General features: G+C 58.1%; 1 protein-coding gene across 1 annotated transcript; it reads right to left on the bottom strand.

The window, feature by feature from the left end:
• Positions 1 to 3545: 3545 nt before the first annotated feature.
• LOC310657558 (rho-related BTB domain-containing protein 2-like) lies at positions 3546 to 17011 on the bottom strand. The gene is made up of 10 exons (XM_083398377.1): positions 16866 to 17011; positions 15890 to 16091; positions 15668 to 15771; positions 14119 to 14304; positions 12239 to 13155; positions 11358 to 11476; positions 8140 to 8290; positions 7389 to 7477; positions 5623 to 5728; positions 3546 to 4725 (listed from the first exon to the last, which is right to left on the bottom strand). The coding sequence occupies exons 2-10, from the start codon at positions 16079 to 16081 to the stop codon at positions 4550 to 4552; spliced, it is 2040 nt and encodes a 679-aa protein (XP_083254503.1). The 5' UTR covers positions 16082 to 16091; positions 16866 to 17011; the 3' UTR covers positions 3546 to 4549.
• Positions 17012 to 17952: the final 941 nt, after the last annotated feature.

Genomic DNA, 17952 nt, shown 5'->3' with positions numbered 1-17952 from the left:
GCCGCCAGCGTGGAAGCCTTTGTCTGGTTTTGGAAAGGGAAAATGCCTCTTGCTTCTTCGCCCCACGGCCACAGCGCGTGTGCATACGGCGGCCTCACAGCTTGTGCGATTGCAGCTTTGCATGGGAGGCAGGAAAACGAATGAATGGGGGAGTCAGAAAGGGCAATTTTGAGACCTCACACACTCTTCCCAGAGGCCTGTAAGTGAGGCAGAGGGGAAGGCCCACCCCAGACCCGTAGGGATGCTCATGCTGGGAGTGGTTGGGGGGTTTCGTGGCTGTGCCCATTTGGCCTTTGCATGCGCATCCCCAGATCCAGACCCTGGCATAAGGTGCCAGCCCACTGGAGTGTGTGCCGAGTGCAGCGCAAGTCACAGCTCAGCCTTGGGCTTCCATGACTTTGGGCAGCTCTTCCTTTACCCTGCTGCAAAATGGGAATGCATATAATGGCCAGAGAAAAAACAGCCCCCTCCCGTGTCCGACATTGCTTTTGGCAGGATGACTGTTGCAGGAATTTATGTACCAGTTGGGGGGGGGTTGCCCCTCCAGCAGATATCACGCACATGCAGCCCACTACCAAAATCAGCACAATCACTTTCGTGACTTGTCCCCATAAAACACTTCATCACAGTTTCTTCCTATCTATTCAAAGGGCCTTTGCTGCAGGATACCAAATGGAAGAATTCACTGATAAATGTACTGGCTGCTGGGAAAACTTCAGAAATTCCTATAGACATGTGAGCTCAGCTACTCAGCAGTCCCTCTGCCTGAGGGATAATCCCTGGCCTCCTGTTACCTGAGTGCCAGACAGGTAGCCATTCCAGAAATAACAAACCCAGATGAAGACAAAAGGGTGTGATTAACTTGGCTGGGAAACAGGGAAATGTAAATATCTTTTTTGTTACACTTGATGGGTGTTTGGTGGAGGGCAAGGGGAACCAAGGGGCAGGATCCAGGATGCTCAGATTCCTGCCACCAGACCTCCCCTTTCCTGATGTAACCGTGATGTATGAGTGATGTAGTTTGGGGGGGGGTGTAACATGGGGATCAGCATCTAATAAAAGTTTGGGGGCTCTTTTGTTGGGGCTTCCATCTTGTTCCGCCTTGTGGCAGGTGGGAGTCCTGTGGCGACAGTCTTCAATCAAGACCAAGCCTACTGGCTGCTGTTTTGCTCTGGTCTTCCTGGCTGGTGTCCTTGCTTTTTGTCCAAGGGAGCCCTCAGATTTCTCCGCTAACATGGCCCTTCTGCCCTGTGGCTCCCTTAAGCAACATTGCTGCCTCTCGGGTTGCAATGGGGGGACATCTAGGCTGGTCTTGCTGCTCCGCTTCCCCAGGGGAGAGACTGGGGGAAGGAGCCGCCGATCCAGGGACTCCCCCTGCCCAAGGTGACCTCCTCCTGCGGTCAAAGGGGACCAAGGGCAAGGGGCTCCTCTGACCCCAGCACCTCCCTCTTTGCTGCACAGAACAGCACCGAAGAGCCTCTGGGCCAAACTCCAAGGGCAGCTTGTGTGCAGGTGGAGGAATGCCAACTTTGGCAGAGTGTTGCAACAGCGTGCAGGGCTGGAAGCAGCCAGGCCAGCTATAAACAGGCTCCGATCACATTTCTCCCTGCCCAGGCGTTTGGGCAGCCCCCTCCTCCTCCTCCTCTAGGACTCTTCTAGAAGTGGCCAGGCCCTTGCCCTGCTCATGGCAGCAAAGGAGTCCTGCAAACCCAGTGGCCTCTCGCCTCTGCCCACATCAAGGGGCCTGTGGGGGGTGGAGGGAGCCGCTTGGAGGAGCCTTTGGGAAGGGGCTCCTCTCTGGGCTGTTCTACAGCTCCAGCCCAAGCCCCCCAGGGCCAGAAGGCAGCTGCAGCCCTGGAAGAAGAGGCGGCTTGCCAAGGGAAGTCAGGTGCTCCGTGGAGCAACGCACTCATGACTTCAGCCCCAGCCAAGATTTCTCTCTTCCCTCTGCCACTGAGCCTGAAGGGCTTCTGGAGAAGGGAAAAGGCAAAGACCCTGCTCCCTAGAAAAATGGGGTAATGCAGACGGGCAAATCACCCACGGGCGTTGACTCCCCTCTGCATGCCCATTCACACCAAAAGAGCTGTGCTGAATCAGAACTGCAGAGTTGGAAGGGACCCCAGTGGTCATCCAGTCCAACCCCTGCAAGGCACCCAGCATCCTGTTCTCCCAAACAAGCAGGGCTTCAGCCACTCATGCCGCCATGCGCACAAAGAACATCCTCTCTCCTCTCCTGCAGTTTCCAGCAGGTGATATTCAGAAGCTTGGCTGCCTCCAGCCGCCGACAGACCTCTTCCCCTTTGTAGAACCATCCAGGTCGCCGGCCTCCTGCAGGCAGGAGTTCCACAGTTCCCTTCATCCGTCCTGGCTCTCCCAGCCTTTGGCTTCCTTGGATGGTCTTCTGAGAGAGGGAGAAAAACCTTCCTGCCTCCATTTTCCAAACAAGCGTGTGGAGGGGAAGAGGGAAGCAGGAATGGCTGCAGGGGGAGATGTGTTAGAATTCCTGCTCCGCGATTGCAGTCATGGGATTGTTGTCTTTCACATGACGGTGTATGTTTTGACTCCACTGAGTGGGAAGTGATGGATACAGGATGTTTGTGTTACTGTGTTCCTTGAAGTGGGACTCTTGTCCTTTGTTCTTTCTCTTTGCAGTCTGATGCTAGAGAGAGAGGGAGCCATGTTGCTCTGTGTTTATATGTAAATGAAGTAGATTAGCCAAAATGCTGAGTTGCTGAGGTCTGTTACGCAAGCTGCGAAGGCTCTGCAGATCCCTAGGTGTGCCAGTGTCGGTTGGCATCGGTCGCTGTGATGTTAGGGCTGAAGAAAGCTTTTGAAGCTCCCGAACGATCAACCAGGAGGGAGAGAACATGCCAGTTGGGCATGTGTCTGTGCCAAGGTCCTACTCGAGTGTAGGCTGAAACACCCACCCCCCCCCCGCTTCCTGCTCCTCTCAAACATGGCAGAGCTTCATAGCCTTGAGGGGCAGCCTCAATGCATGGCTCTTAAGAGAGATGGAAGACCCCCCCCCCTGCTGCAAAGGCCTCTCTTCATCTGCCTCCCCTCCAGCAACTGGAAAGGCAGGATCATGGCAGGGGCACCCAAGGGCCATCTAGTTCAGCCCCCTGCCATGCAGGAATCCCTGACAGATGGCAATCCGCCCTCTGCTTAGAAACCTCCGAGGAAGGAGAGGCCGCCACCTTCCTTCCTGATGTGTCGTCAGAATCCCCTTGGAAGTTTTAAGCCAGAGCTTTCCAAACTTTTCATGTTGGCGACACACTTTTCAGACTGGCATTGTTCTGCAATACAGTGGTACCTCTGGGTGCATCCCGGAGGCCCCTTTGCAACCTGAAAAGAACGCAACCCACTTCTGCGCACGCGTGGGTCGCAATTCTACAGCCTGGATAGGGAAGTTTTTAATGTTTGATGTTTTGCACACTCAGATGGGCAGGGCACAAACATTAAATATTATTATTAGGCGAGGAAGGCTCTTTGGGCCAGAAGGAGCAACTGTCAAGCGTAATAAATAATGCCACGGCAGCCCTCTCTCGCAGGAGCACGATACAAAAGGCTTTTATTAAAAGGTTAAAACAGTCCAATACTGAAGTGTGTAAGAAAGGTTGCAGCGGAAAGGCTCAGCTCACAGTGGTTAGAGACGCAGATGCAGCCCGGGCCGCAAAGGACCCCCCCCCGCATCGCCAAAGCCCTTCTGTACGGTGAGTGCCAGAGGCTGCCCCACCCTGGGTTAGGTTTGTGCTTGGCCGAGGTTCGGGGAGAAAGAGGGGGGAAACGGAACATGTAGAAAAAAGTATAAAAAACCTTGGTTGTGCAGGTTTGCCGGGTGGCGATGGGCTGACCACAGCCCTCCCTAAATGCACCAAGCTGGACAGGCAAGAGGGGGGGAGGGAGTTGCAACCTCACCCCCCCAGTCCAGAGAAGAGGCTCGCGTTGTGTCCAAGGCACCGGCCTGGGGAGGGGTCCAACGCTCCCCCCGCCCGCATCCCCCCACCCAGCAGACAAGCACAGACAGGAAGCAGCTCCTACAACTAGAAGAAGAATCTCTACCCCCCCCATTACACCCCACGCAGGGCCCACGGCTCCTGCCACCCCATCATGCACCCCTCCCTCCTACGCAAATCTCCCACCCCCCACTATTCCCTCCCCTCTCAACCTACAGCCACGCGGCTCAGAGACCCCCAACACAACAACACCCTGCTCCAAACCCCCAGGTCCAGCCGGCCCCGTGTGGGAGGGTCCAGACCAACCCCGATTCGTAGCAGCTCCGCACCCCTCCTCCTGCACCCCCAAACCTCCCCACCGCCCCCAGAATACTGCAAAGGTCAGAGGTAGCGACTGGAGAGGCAGCTGGTTAGGGGCCCGCCTGCTCCGTGGGGCAGGGCAGGGGGCGTAAACACGAGAGAGAAAGGCATGGCAGCCGTGGCAAGAGGCACAGAGCTGGCAGGAAGGCTGGGGGGGGGGTTTGTAAACAAGGCAGAGGCCCTCCCCTCTCGGCCGAGGTCCCCTGGGAGCCCGGTGGGGGTGGGGAGGGGGCTCAGGAGACGGGGCTGGTGGGCTGGGGGCGCCAGAAGCACCACTTGCGCCGCGGGTGCTGTTTCTGGAGCATCTCCTCCTCCAGCTGGCGCTCTCTCTGCAGGCGCAGGTAGCGGTCCTCCTCCTTCAGGTACCAGATGGGGGGCCAGCGGTGGCGCTCAAAGTGGGCCTGGTTCTCTGGGGAGACAGGGAGATGGGGCTGTTAGGATAGAGTTCCGTTCCACCTTAAAAAGGCACAGGCAGGACTCTTGTGTGTCACATGCCTGTTTACATTTCCAGCAGTCTGCCGGGTCCTTCCGTTTTGTATATAGCTTTTGCATTGCTGCTGTTTTGCTGGAGACAAAGGGAAGCAGACATGTTTTTTCCTTTGTTCCTGCTGCTGAATAAAACATTGTAATATACTACTTGCACATGGCTCTGTCCGCCTCTTCTGCTGCAAAGATTTACCGTATTTTTCGCTCTATAAGACACACCAGACCAAAAGATGCATCTAGTTTTTGGAGGAGGAAAACAAGAAAAAAAATATTCTGAATCTCAGAAGCCAGAACAGCAAGAAGGATCGCTGCGCAGTGAAAGCAGCAACCCCTCTTGCTGTTCTGGCTTCTGGGATAGCTGTGTAGCCTGCATTCGCTCCATAAGGCGCGCACACATTTCCCCTTATTTTTTAGGAGAGAAAATGAGTCTTATAGAGCAAAAAATACGGTGTTCACTCTGCTGACAGAGCGTGCACGGGTCTCTAACGTATCTGAGGCTCGTGTCGCTGATTGATGCTGTTCCAAGGGAGACCAGTGATCGTCCGGCTGCCGGCCAGTGGCTGGAGCCAGCTGCGGGCCTGCCTGATGCCCCCGTCTCCCTGGCACTACCCTAACAGGGGCATCAGACACAGACCCCGCCACCTCCGCAATTCAACACCCCCCAGAAGGGCAGCCCCAGCCCCACCTTCCCTCGTCTAGTGCCCCACACCTGCACTGCAGGAACCACAACTCCTGCCTCCCTGGGCAGAGGGCCGCCCCCCCAAGCAGAGGAGCTGTGCCGCCCCCCAGGCGGTGGTCCCCCCGTGCCCAGGGGCCCTACCTGGAGACATGCACTTCATTTCGCGGGGGAAGCGGCGGCAGACGCTGTTGTAGTTGGTGCAGAGATAGTGAAGGCACCAGGCAGCCAGCTGGCGGGCGTTGTGGAACTGCGGGGGGAGGAGGAGGGCAACGGTGAGGGGCACAAAAGCACAGGCACGGCCCCCACCCCATCTCCAAAGATCCCTGAAGCGACTCTGGGGGTCATCTGGCCCAACCCCCTTGGAAGGCAGGACTCTGCAGCTGCCCAACCCACAGCCTTGGAGCAGAAGACTCCAACCAACTGAGCTCTGTGTAATTTATTTCCTTCTTAAATTGCGGTGCCCAGAACCGGACACAGCCTTCCGAGCGAGGCAGGAGAGCGCGGATCTGTGCCTTCCCTTGATCCCTCCACTATCTTGATTTTGAGAATGACTCCAAGCCACAAAATTCACCATGCCAGGGGGAGAGAGGTTTGCTCAGTGGCAGTGCCGTGAATGCAGAAGGCCCAGTCCTGGCAGCAAATACATCTGGGGGGGGAGCAACTTCAGATACCCCATGTTCCCAGGGGCAGAATCTAGAAGCCCCCCAGGGCAGACACCTGTAGTGATCAGGTGGGATTGCTATGAGGAATTAGAAAAAATACGGAGCAAGCCATTTGTGCCAGCAATGAAAGTATTGCGTTGACCGGGTTTGAGCCATTTGGATATGATTTCTGATCATCAATCCAGGCCTCTGCTTCCCTGTCCTATTTCTCTTGCTTGACACGGACACAGCCCAGCTGCCAGTTGCTTCCTCAGGCATCCTCAGTACGTAAAGACAGTAGGTTACCTTGATGTAGTTTAATCTTTAGACAGATCTTAGGGGCCAGGAAGAGAGTTCACAAGGGGATGGTGAATACTCTTTCCTTGCCATCCTTTCATCCTCTCCTGTTTATGACCTTCCTAAAAGCATTCCTCTTCGCTTCCTGAATTACATATGCATGCTCAAGTAGGAAATTACCTCTTTGTAGTTTTAACTTTAACTTTGTCCCCATGTGGGGTTTTTTTGAAATGCTCAGAGGAAATCTGATTGGTTCTTACGAACACTGTGCAAAAAGTTCTTTTGTGAATAAAACGACCTGGGCCAAGGGGTGGACAGGAATTGTTATTATACGCAGCCCTCCCAGAGTCTTGCTGGTTCAAGCCCCTGTGTGTTTTCTTATTATCAGAGTCCAATCCTTCCTTTACTTTGGGAACGCCTCAGACACCCACACCCAGGGCTCCACCCCGCAAAGGCTGGGTCTCGTTCCATCTTCACTGCAGCTGCGTCCGCTAAAAGGTTTCCGCTCTCCAGACAGGGACACTGGGAGCTGGCAGAACCTCAGCTGCCCCCCCCCCAAAGCGGATTGGCAACTTCCAATCTGTTATTTAAAAAACATGCAGAGTTGAAAAAAAATCTCATAAATTGTGTGTTGCGAACGGCTCGGAGGACCCTGCAAAAATTCTGCATCTCCTTTGGTTGAATTTATCTTCTTTGCAGCCAACAGCTGCAATCTCTTTCGGGTCCCTTCCAATTCTACACTTCTGGGGTTTCAAATGCAGAGACAGGATTCTGCCTCTGTAACACAACATGACATTTGATTTTTCCTAATGGCCTCAAGAACTTTTCCAGCCTAACATTGCACTGTTTCCCCTCCCCCAGGGGGAGAGTTCTGTTAATTCTGTTGTATTCATTTGTTTAATTAGTTCAATAACAACAACAACAACAACAATAACGATTAGCGAGGGAGCCTGTGGGGCCGATGAATACCTGCGTCATCTCCAGGTAGAGGATGACCTGGGCGTCAATCTCCACCTTCTGCAGGCTGGCATGGACCAGTTCATCCACGGCGTACTGCTCTGGGGAGAAGACCAGGAAAGGGCCTCAGACTGGGAGGGGCATCCTCACCCCCGAGAAAACCCAGGAATGCACTCTGTGTGCGCTCAGGGGCCCCACTGCCACCCCCAGAACCCACCCAGGGGTCAAAAGAGAGCACATTCTCCCCGTGAAAAAGTTCCCTGCACTCTTCTCTTCCCTGCTCCCAGGAATGCACTCTGCGTGTGCTCAGAGGCTCCATTGCCGCTCCCCAGAACCCGCCCAGGCATTCCTAGACAGGGCTCCAAAGAGAGCACATTCCCCCTGTGCTCCTCTCCTCTCTTCCCTGCTCCCAGCAATGCACTCTGTGTGTGCTCAGGAGCTGCACTGCCGCTTCCCAGAACCCAGACAGGGCAAGCAAGCAAGAGCCCCCCCCCCCGCTTCCACTTCCTCTCTTCCCCACCCCCAGTGCTGCTTCCCGAGAGGTCAATGGCCCCCCACCCTCCCGCTGCTGGCCAGCATCCAGGCTCGGGGACTCATTGATCCCAGGGACGCTGCGTCCCCAACCAACAGCCTCATTATCTTATCGGCAGCTTACATAAGCGGCCTCCAGGCAGGAGGCAGCAGCGGCCAGATGGGTGAGCGGGGGGGGGCCCTCCTCCTTCCCCCCCCCCCACGTCCGGGTCCAGCCCAGCCAAGGACTCACCGGTCAGGGCCTGCAGGCGGGTCAGGCAAAGGCGGTTGGTCAGCACCAGCAGTTCCATGGCGTCCAGGTCTGGCGTGGGGACAAAGAGGCCCGTGTAGAGGAACTCCAGCACGGCCCGCAGGCAGGCGCAGTTGGTGCCCGGCAAAGCGACCTGGGGGGGGGGGGGGGAGAAGGGTCTCTGGAGGAGCTGCCTTGGCCTGGCCCCCTCCGGCTTTGGGCCTTCTGCCCATAGATCTCAAGCAGGCGCCTTCGCCATGCAAGACCAGCTCTGCATTTATAAGAACTGGACGGGTGGCACCCGGAACTCCTTGCCACTTGAGATCAAGCAGGTGCCTCCTCCAGGGCCAAACATTCTGGTTTGGAAGACAAGCCTGCCCAGATGCCGAGAGAAAGTCCCTGTGAGATGTCACGCTTTTCGCCTGTCGTTATTTTAGCTTTGCAAAAGCCTCACTTTATTGTAGCACCTTTTTTGCAAACCGCTTTGAGGTTTGCTTTTCCGTTTCGTTTTACAATCAGGCGGTGCATAAACTTCAGGAAATAAAAACAATGACTCCTCTGCTCTCCTCTTGTCCCCAGTCCTGGGGGCTCCTGGGCAAAGTCACGCAACCCCCACCAACCCAACGCTTTTCCTCGCTGCCCCCCAGTCGCCCCCTCCAAACCTCCCCACCCGGCCCTCCAGCTCCTCCTTGGACTTGGGAGACTTCTTTCTGGAAGGACGGAAGCTGCTTCCGCCAGCAACCCAGAAAGAGCGCCCTCTGCACATGCTCAGAGGCACTTGCCTTGCTACTTTACAGTTAGCTGGGGAGAGAGGCTGAACCCCCCCTCCCCAAAGGGGAACAAAAGAGCCTCTGAAGCCCAGACAAGACGGAAGCAAGACCAATTTGGGCAGGCCGGGGGGAGGCCAGGGTGGCGCCAGAAGAGCCTTGGCTGCCGCCCCGGCCCCTCGTGAGCCCCGTGACCCTTTCTTTTTGAGATGCCCGATTTATCTCAGGCCCCGGCAGCTCCTGGCTGGGGGAGCACATTCCAGCAGCCAGCTGGTTTTCCTGCTGCCAAAGGGGTTGGGCGCGGGAGGGAAAGAGGCCTGGGCCCAGCTGGAGGGTCGCAGAGCACGGGGGGGGGGGGGGTCAGGCCTCGCCCCACCAACACCACCTTTGCCATGCAGAGAGAAGGCGGGTGCCTGGCAATGGGCACACTGACCCACGTCAGCAGCCCATGCCGTTGACCTGCCAGGCCTCTTGGCTCAGCTGCCAGGACAGCCACCCCCAGCCCAGGGCTTCACACAATGCCAGTGGCAAGAAAAGATATACCGTGTTTTTCGCTCCATAAGACACCCTTTTTTTTCCTGAAAAGTAACAGGAAATGTCTGTGCGTCTTTTGGTGTGAATGTGTGGTCCCTGGAGCCGAATTGCCCAGGGGAGAAAAACAGATCATGCTTTTTTTTTTGGAAAGAGGAAAGTGGGTGTTGAAACAAAGCTGCTGATCGTTTGCCAATCGGGGAGAGAGATAAGGGACGCTAGAGATAAAGGAGGCTGCCTGGGAGGGGGGAGGTAAAGACAGCAAACTTGCAAAGGGGGGAAACAGGAAGACTAAAGCAATGAGGAGAGAAATTAGAAGAAGAGGAGGAGCAAAAAACTGCTCCAGCTAAAGAAAAGACATTAAGGCAAACAAGAGGGAAGGGAGTGTTGAAAGGAAGCAGCTGATCAGTGGGATCGGAAGAGAGATAAGGGACGCTAGCAGAGGCTGCCTGGGAGGGGGAAGGTAAAAGCCCATGGATCCGCAGGATTTTTACACTGGGTCACCCCAAATTCACCATCAGATCACATAGCATGCCCATAGCTACAGCCTGCACCAAAAAAACATGCACCCACTGTTTTGTGGGGCCGCAATGGCGCAAAAACAAAGCACGGATCCACATGGATTTTTGCATTGGGTCACCCCAAAGTCACCGTCAAATCACATATCTGTGGCCACAGCATGAACCACAAAAATCATACTTCCACTGTTTCGTTTAGAATATTTTTTTCTTGTTTTCCTCCTCTAAAAACTAGGTGCGTCTTATGGTCAGGTGTGTCTTATGGGGCGAAAAATACGGTATTTTCATGTGCAGTGACTCCAGCTGCCCCAGGAAACACAAGGCACCAAAAGGAGGGAGTTTTGCACCAGCTCAGGCCACAGAAGTGCATTCAGCACCCTGGCTTTCAGGCACCTGCGTGGGGCTAGCTCTGGCAAGGGGACAGGGCAAGACTTGCACCTTCCGGAAGGTGCCCCCCCCAACCACAGGAGCCATTCCAGGCACAGGAGAGCCGAGAGACAGCTTTCTCTGGCTCCTCCTGCCCCCAGAACCAGGGCAGCTGGTCATTCGGGGCACAAGGGCTGGATCTGGAAGCCGCAGTCCGGGCAGGATGCTGCAGAGCAATTGCTGGCTGGAGCCAGGCCAGGTCACCGTGGGGCACCTGTGTGCAGAGATCTGCCCGCCTTGCCAATCGGCTTCCCGGCCAAGTTCAAAGTGTTAATCTTAGCATCGAAAGGAAGCCTGGGACCAGCGAGATCGCCTTTCCCCACATCTGCCCACTTAGATCTGTGGGACTGGCACTTGCACAGGCGCCACACAATGTCCCCACCGCATCTGGGAGAACATTTAGTGTGGCGACACAAACGCTCTGGAGGCTCCCGGCCTGTTGATATCAGGCTTTGCTTTCGGCTTATTCAGACCAGCCTACCCAGATGCTTAGAAAGTTTGCCAGAGCTTCAGTTGGTTTCTGTCTATTCTAGTCTGGTTTTAACTGTCTGCATATTTATGGCCGTCAATCTTTTAGTGATAATTTTATTGTTTTAAGCTTATTGTAAAACACTTATCCTCCCCCCCCCCCAATCAAGCAGCATTTAAGTTTCCAGAGATAAAATAAACAAGCTGTTTAGAAGTTGTGGTTTTCCTCTTCCCTCCCTGCTCCTTCCTCTTTGTGTGCTGTGTCTCACTGGTTATCAGCCAGCAGGGAGGGACTCTGATCGTTCGGAAGCTGCTCTGGGAGCCTTTGGGGCTGAAGAGCGGGCTATAGATGCGCTCTAAGCACATAATAAAATACCCCAAAATGGCCTCCGAAATCCCCCACCCCAAGGATGCCCGGCCAGCGACATCCCTGAAGGCTCAAACTCCCACCCCAAGAGGGGCCCCCACCCAGCGCCCTTTCCAGGCCCCCCTGTTGCCCCCCACTCCTCACCTCCGCAGCGCAGCTCTCCCGGAAGGTGCTCCCAAACATGGCGACCATGAAGTCGCAGCCGGCCAGGAGAAGGGGCTTGTGGGCCGGCACCAACCCGTCGTCGACCACAAAGACAACATCTGGCAGGGAAGAGAAAGCGGGCCGTCAGGGGGGGGGCTTCCTCTCAGAGAGCTGGATGCCGGAGTCACGGCTAAAGAACCCGCTGGCAGGTGGTCCCCCAACCTGGGCTGAGAAACCTCCCACGAAGGACAGCTCATCTCCCCGGGGAGTCTGTTGCACAGTCACCCAGCTCAGATCCTCAAAAGGGTCTTCCTAACATTTGATCGGACACTGCTTCAGATCTTTGACGGTGGCTCGCTGCCCCGTCTGCCCTGGGACCAGCGTCAGATTTAGGTATAAGCTAAACAAGCTATGCCTTAGGGCCACACTCTCTTGGGGACCCCCCAAAAATTTAAAGGGGGAAAAACTGGATGTACATTTCCAAAACAGAAGAGTGTGTTTTGTGTTGTGTCGGCTCCTGTGATGTAAGTCATGGGCCCCGCCTGCTATCCTGCTCCCTAAAATATCACTGGTTCGTAATTTTATTTCGCTTCAATAATCACTACATATTTTGTTATATGTAAATGGCTTTAGATACTTATTAGGTCCATAAATTACCATATAGCATGTATTCAACACAAAAATCAGCCACAATTTGTTGTTGACAAAGGACAGCTGGACATAGAAAGGGCCCCGTTACCTTCAGGAGCTGAGGGCCACATCAAACCTCAATCCGGCCCTGCCTGGGACAGGGCTGTCATGTGACTCTCTTCTCTCCAGCTGCTCCTCCCCGGAGCCTTGCCCCCTCCTCCCTTCCTGCCCAGCTGAGCCCCCTCCCCTACCTGCAAAGGTGCCCTTGCTGAGGCACTCCTTGATGCGGTTGGCGCGCCGGACGTGGAAGGCCTTGCTGATCTCCTCGTTCATGAAGCTCTCCTTGTTGAGGATGTTGGCCACCATCATGCGCAGGTCAAAGACCTCCAGCAGCTCAGCGATGGCCGCCACCTGCATCAGGTCAGCGCCGTGCTGCTCCAGCCGGCCCGTGTACAGGTATTCCAGCACCGCCAGGAACGGCCCCGCCTGCACCAGCCCGTCCAGGTAGACGGCCGCCATGGGCTTCTCGCGATGCGTCACGGGGTCGCGCACCGCCTCCTGGCGCATGCTGACGAAGCCCCGGCCCCAGCCCGCCAGCGCCCGCGGCGCCCGACCCAAGCGCAGGGGGTCGTCGCTCTGCGAGGCCCGGAGAGAAGCTGCCGTGGCCGTGGCCGCCGAGCCACACTGGATGTCGGCATCCAAGCTCCTAGTCCTCACCGCCGGTTCCTTGGCCCCCGCGGCCTCGGCGGGAGAGTCCAGCGCAAAGAGGTCGTAGAATTTGGAGCAGGACGTGGCCAGGTAGACCCGGTGGGCAAAGACCCGGTGGCCCCCCTGCAGGCAGAAGACCACGTCGGCGCACAGCGGCTGGTGGAAGAGGGCGTCGGGGCCCCTGCCCTCTCCGGGCGCCGGCTCCGGGATGTGGATGACAGGCGGGGGCGGCTTGGGGGGCAGAAAGGGCGCCTGCAGCAGCGGGCGCTGCACCTTCTTCAGGTGGGACTTCCAGAACTGCAGGTGGCGGCGGGAGATGAGGGCGGCGCGGATGGCGTTGTCAAAGACGTCCTTGATGCCAAACTGAGCCACCATGCTGGTCTCGTAGTAGGGGATGCCCAGCTCCTTCGCCACCTCGTGCCCACACTCCGGGGGAAGGATGTCCGACGGTTTAATGGGCCTGGGGGGCGAGGAGAGGAAAGGGCAGGGGGGTGAGGAGAAAAGGATGCCAGGCAGAGCCTCTCTGGGCTAAGACGGGGGAAGCACCAAATCATATTCACTTTTTGCATTCCCAGGACACCTTTTTCCTCCCAGGGGGTGCGAATGGGTCTCCCCCTCCCCATTTGTCCTCAGAGCAACCACCGCCCTGCAGGGCTGATGAGAGAGGCTGACTGCTCACAGAGAGGCTTCTCGGCTCAGCGGAGATTCGAACTCTGGTCTCCCAAGGCCTCGTCCAGCTCTAACCGCCACCCTACACAATTATTCTAGGGGACAAGGCGGGATCAGTGGCAGGCCTACATTTCGGGGGCCCGGACCCTTGAACTGTCGTGGGGGCCCCTTCGCAACAAGGAACGAGGTCTGGAAAAAACCCCTGTCATCATCATCTTCAATGACAGACCACTATCCTTTTAAAATGAATGTAACTACCGCTTCTCAGATTCTGATTAAATCTGCTGCCCTGGATTATCTCACATGTGTGAGTAAAAGTTTCCTACGTCCCACAGTTTTCAAGTTATGTGGGCGTGGATGAAAATTCGGGAAATGTTATACCTGTACAGTCATACCTCGGGTTACAGACGCTTCAAGTTGCGTTTTTTCGGGTTACGAACCTGTCGAAACCCAGAAGTACCGGAACGGGTTACTTCTGGGTTTTGGGGGGTCGCGCATGCGCAGAAGTGCTAAATTGTGCTTTGCGCATGCGCAGAAGCGCTAAATCGCAATTAAAAGTAAAATCGTTAAGCAATGTGAACGACACACTTGTGGAAGGAGCGGCTCTGAAGCTGAAACCTCCTTCGTTTCCTAGCAGACCCACCCCTGGGGGGCATCGCCCACCAGACCCCCCAAGAACGGGGGCTCTCGTGTGGCACACGGCCCCGAGAGCATCATGCATGGGGTGTGTGTGGGGGTGTCTTGGTGCCCCTACTTGGCCAGCGGTCGGCGAGCGCGGTTGACGGCCTCCAGGTCAGCGTAGCGCAGGTCCAGCTGGCAGCCGACCAGCACGATGGGGGTGCGTGGGCAGAAGTGCTTGATCTCGGGGTACCACATGCTGGTCACATGTCGCAGGGAGTTGGGGTTGGCCAGGGAGAAGCAGAGCACCACCACGTCCGACCTGCGGGGGAGAAGGCAGGCGGGTGAAGGCCCCACCACCGCTGGCACAGACTGGCTTCCCAGGAGGAAGAGTCAGGGATTTCCATTCCCAGAGCCCCGTGGCGCAAGGGGCCAGAGAGCCAGGACTCGGAAGGATAAAGGGCAGACAAGCGGTCACGCCCGGCTGGCATATCGCACGTGGAGAACCCAGGGTGCCCGCTTCCAGCCAATTTGCCCAGGAGACCTTGAGAGACTGCAATTTCACCCAAAGTGGGGCTCAGACCCACAACCCTGTGGAGCAAGAGCCCAGAGCCTCGTGCTCCACCACGGGAGATGTCCCAAGAGTGACAAGGCCAGCTGGCCCAGCCAACTTGCAGCTGCCAGCCTGAGCCAGGGAGCACCTGCTCTGCCAAAGGGGAGCCCAAGGGTGAAAATCCACAGAAAGCGGAGAAGGGGGTCTTTCTCTACACCTGGGGAGGGGGGGGGGAGGCTCCCAGCGAGAAAGAGGCTGCAGTCTCCGGGGCAGATGTGAAATAGGAGATGGCCTCCCCCCGGCCCCCCCTCAAGAATTTTGGAAGTCTCGGCAGCCAAGTTGTGAACGTGGAGAACGTGAGTCGGAGGCCGCAGGGCGCCAGGCCGGGTTCCAGGGCCGGGAGAGGCCTGGCAGAGAGCAGGGACGGGGAGGAATGAAGCACCAACCCCCCCCCCCCCCGCAAGCCCAACCCAGGAAGGCCAAAGGACACTGCAACCCACCCGGAAGTGGAAGGCACAGGACATGCGAAGGGAAGGGAGAGGGACTTCCTCTCCATCTGTCAGGGATGTTTTCGTTGCAACTCCTGCATTTTGTGGGGTTGGAATAGATGACCTTTGGGGGTCCCTTCCATTTCCACGATTCCATGCAAGAAATCACAACCACAGCCAGCCAGCCCCCTCAGACCCTTCCCCCAGAGGGCTGCAAGCCCCCTGCCCGCCACCCCCAGGCTGCAAATCTCTGGCCAACCCCTCCTGCGAGGGAGACCGGCTGCAGCAGCCTCAGCCTGGGACACATGCTTGGCATGGCGAAGGTCCCAGGCGGGAGGAGGCTGGAAGCAGGCGGCCCTCTGTCTGGGCTCTACCTCCTGTGGGTCTCCCTTTCTCCTGCCCTCCCACTGCCAGCGGGCACAGACCCGTTCCCTCCCTCCCACCCACTCCAGATAAAGCTGTCCCCCTGGAGGGCTGCTGCCAGTCAGAGTAGGAGGGACATGGAAAGTGGCAGGCTCTCTGACACTGGAGCTTTCGCTGCGACCCCTACATTGCGTGGGGTTGGTCTAGATGAGCTTTGGGGGTCCCTTCCAACTCCACCTGTCCCTGCCCACCTGGGGAGCCGCCACCCCCCTTGGCCTCACCTGCCGTAGGCAAAGCGCCGGTCCTTGTGGTGGTCGCCAAAGGTGTCCCAGAGCCGCAGGGAGATGCTGACCTCGTCCACCACGTCCCGCGAGCGCTCCAGCACCTATGGGTGGGCATGGGGTGGGGGGAGACAGGGGGTGGGGGTCCGTCACAAAGGAAGTGGCAGGAGGGGGGCGGAAGAGAAGGGAAAGGGTCTTTCCGGCCCCCCTGGCCCGCCTCACCTCCTGGCAGACGCGGTACTGGTCGATGGCCCAGACGGTGGGCACGTGGGTGGCGAGCAGCTGGTACTGGGTGAGGGTGGCATTGCAGGCCCTGGCGCAGATGAGGCGGGTCTTGCCCACAGCGTTGTCCCCCACCACCACGCACTTGATAGTCTCGACGTTGGGGCGCTCATAGTCCAGGTCCAGATCCATGGGGCTGCAGCTGAGAAGGGCAGAGGGGAAGGGGGCAGGCGGGTGCCCGTCAGGTGCAGCAGCCCAGAGGACAAAGAGCCGCACAGAGCCACCCCGTCGGGAGAGGGCGGCAGGGTGATCGGGGGTCCCGGTGGCAGGAGGGGGGCGGCCAGCTCCCTCCACCCCCCAAAAAACCCCTGGCGGCGGCAGGGGTGGGGTCGTGGGGCACTCACAGTCCAGGTCCAGATCCATGGGGCTGCAGCTGAGCAAGGCAGAGGGGAGGGGCAGGCGGGTGTCCGTCAGGTGCAGCAGCCCGGAGGACAAAGACCTGGGTGTCTCCGGGAGAGGACGGGGGGGGGCGAGGGGGGTTCCCCGTGGCGGGAAGGGCGGGCGGCCAGCTCCCTCCCACCCCAGAAAGCCCCTAGTGGCGGTGGCGGGGCGGGGTCGCCCATAGTCCAGATCCACGGGGCTGCAGCCGAGAAAGGCAGAGGGGAAGGGGGGCAGGCAGGCGGATTCCCGTCAGGTGCAGCAGCCCGGAGGACAAAGACAAAGACCCATCGGGGGGATCGGGGGTCCCGGCGGCGGGAAGGGGGGCGGCCAGTTCCCTCCCACCCCGAAAAGCCCCCCAAAGCCCCCGACGATCATAGTCCGGGTCCAGATCCATGGGGCTGCAGCTGATGAAGGCAGGGGGCATGCGGGTGCCCGTCAGGTGCAGCAGCCGCCCGGAGGACAAAGACTCGTCGGGAGAGGGCGGCGGAGGGGGGATCGGGGGTCCCGCCCCCCCCTTGCCTGCCCCCCCACTCACCGTCTCCGCCCGGCTGTCGGCCCGGGGCTTCAGGGCCCCCCCCTTGGCGGCGGGCGAGGCTGGGCCCGTGGGGGGGCTGCCCGTCCGGGGGCGTCTCCTCCGGGGCCCCATCCCATCCCGGGCGCCGCTGCCGTTGCCGCCGCTTCCTGGCTCCGGGGAGGGAGGCGGCCTGGGCGTCGCTCTCCGCCCGTCTGCCGCGCCCGCCTCCGCCGCCCCGATATCCCGCCCGACGGCCACGCCCCCTCCCGCCCGGCCCCGCCCCGCCGCGCCGCGCTCAGCCAATGGCCAGCCGGCGCCGCCCGGACAAAGGAGGTGGCGAGGAGCCACGCCCCCTCCCCGCCCGCCACGTGACGCCCAGGCCACGCCCCCGCCGGGAAGGCGCGTCAGCGGAGGGAGGGGGGGAAGGCGCGCTCTGCACATGCTCTGCGGCACGCTCGCCCGCCGCCGCCCGAAAAGGGATCCCGGGGCCGCAGCTGCTGCTTCCAATTTCATTCCTATTACTTCTAATTATTATTATTATTATTATTATTCATGTCTTATTATTATTAGTTAAATGTATGCGCCGCACTTCGCCCGAAGATCCCAGGGCGATTTGCGGCAACTCGGATGCCCGTTTGCTCCCCCCTCCCTGCGAATTCTTTTCTTGCTGCGGATGCTGCTGCAAATGCGTGTATTTCTTTGGGCGTTTGCATCTCAAGGAGGGGTCCAGGGCTGCCGCCGCAGCCCCCCTGCGAGGGAGGCGAGGCCGAGAGGGAGCCCCAAGGGGAGCTTCATGGCCGAGGGGGGGATTCGAACCCGGGTCTCTCGCAGGTCCTACTCGGGCACTCGAACCCAGAGCTTTCCAAACGGTGTGTCGTGATGCCTTAGTGTGTCAGGGCACAAAAGGGGCACATTTCACCTCCGGTTTGCTAGTAAAACTGAATTACTGCATTGTGAAATGATGCGTGTCTAAAAAGCTTGTCACCTCCAGGAAGACTTTGGAAAGCTCTGCTCTAACCGCTAGGCCACACTGCCTTTGCATGCAGCCAGAGTGACTTGCTTGGCCACCCCCAAAGCTCCTGGTCCTCGGCTTGGAGCGCTGCCTGTG

This window comes from Podarcis tiliguerta (genome assembly GCF_965153285.1).
Source record: "Podarcis tiliguerta genome assembly, chromosome: 9".
Classification (NCBI taxonomy): Eukaryota; Metazoa; Chordata; class Lepidosauria; order Squamata; family Lacertidae; genus Podarcis; species Podarcis tiliguerta.
Note: the sequence above shows the minus strand (reverse complement) of the source record. Positions and strands in the feature narration are given on the sequence as shown.

Coding starts and splice junctions, on each gene's coding strand:
- LOC310657558 (XM_083398377.1), bottom strand. CDS start 16,081: ATGGATCTGGACCTGGACTATGAGCGCCCCAACGTCGAGACTATCAAG. Junction 13,156..14,118: donor GCTCGCCGACCGCTGGCCAA/GTAGGGGCACCA, acceptor CTCGCCCCCCAG/GCCCATTAAACCGTCGGACA. Junction 8,291..11,357: donor GGGAGAGCTGCGCTGCGGAG/GTGAGGAGTGGG, acceptor CCCCCCCCCCAG/GTCGCTTTGCCGGGCACCAA.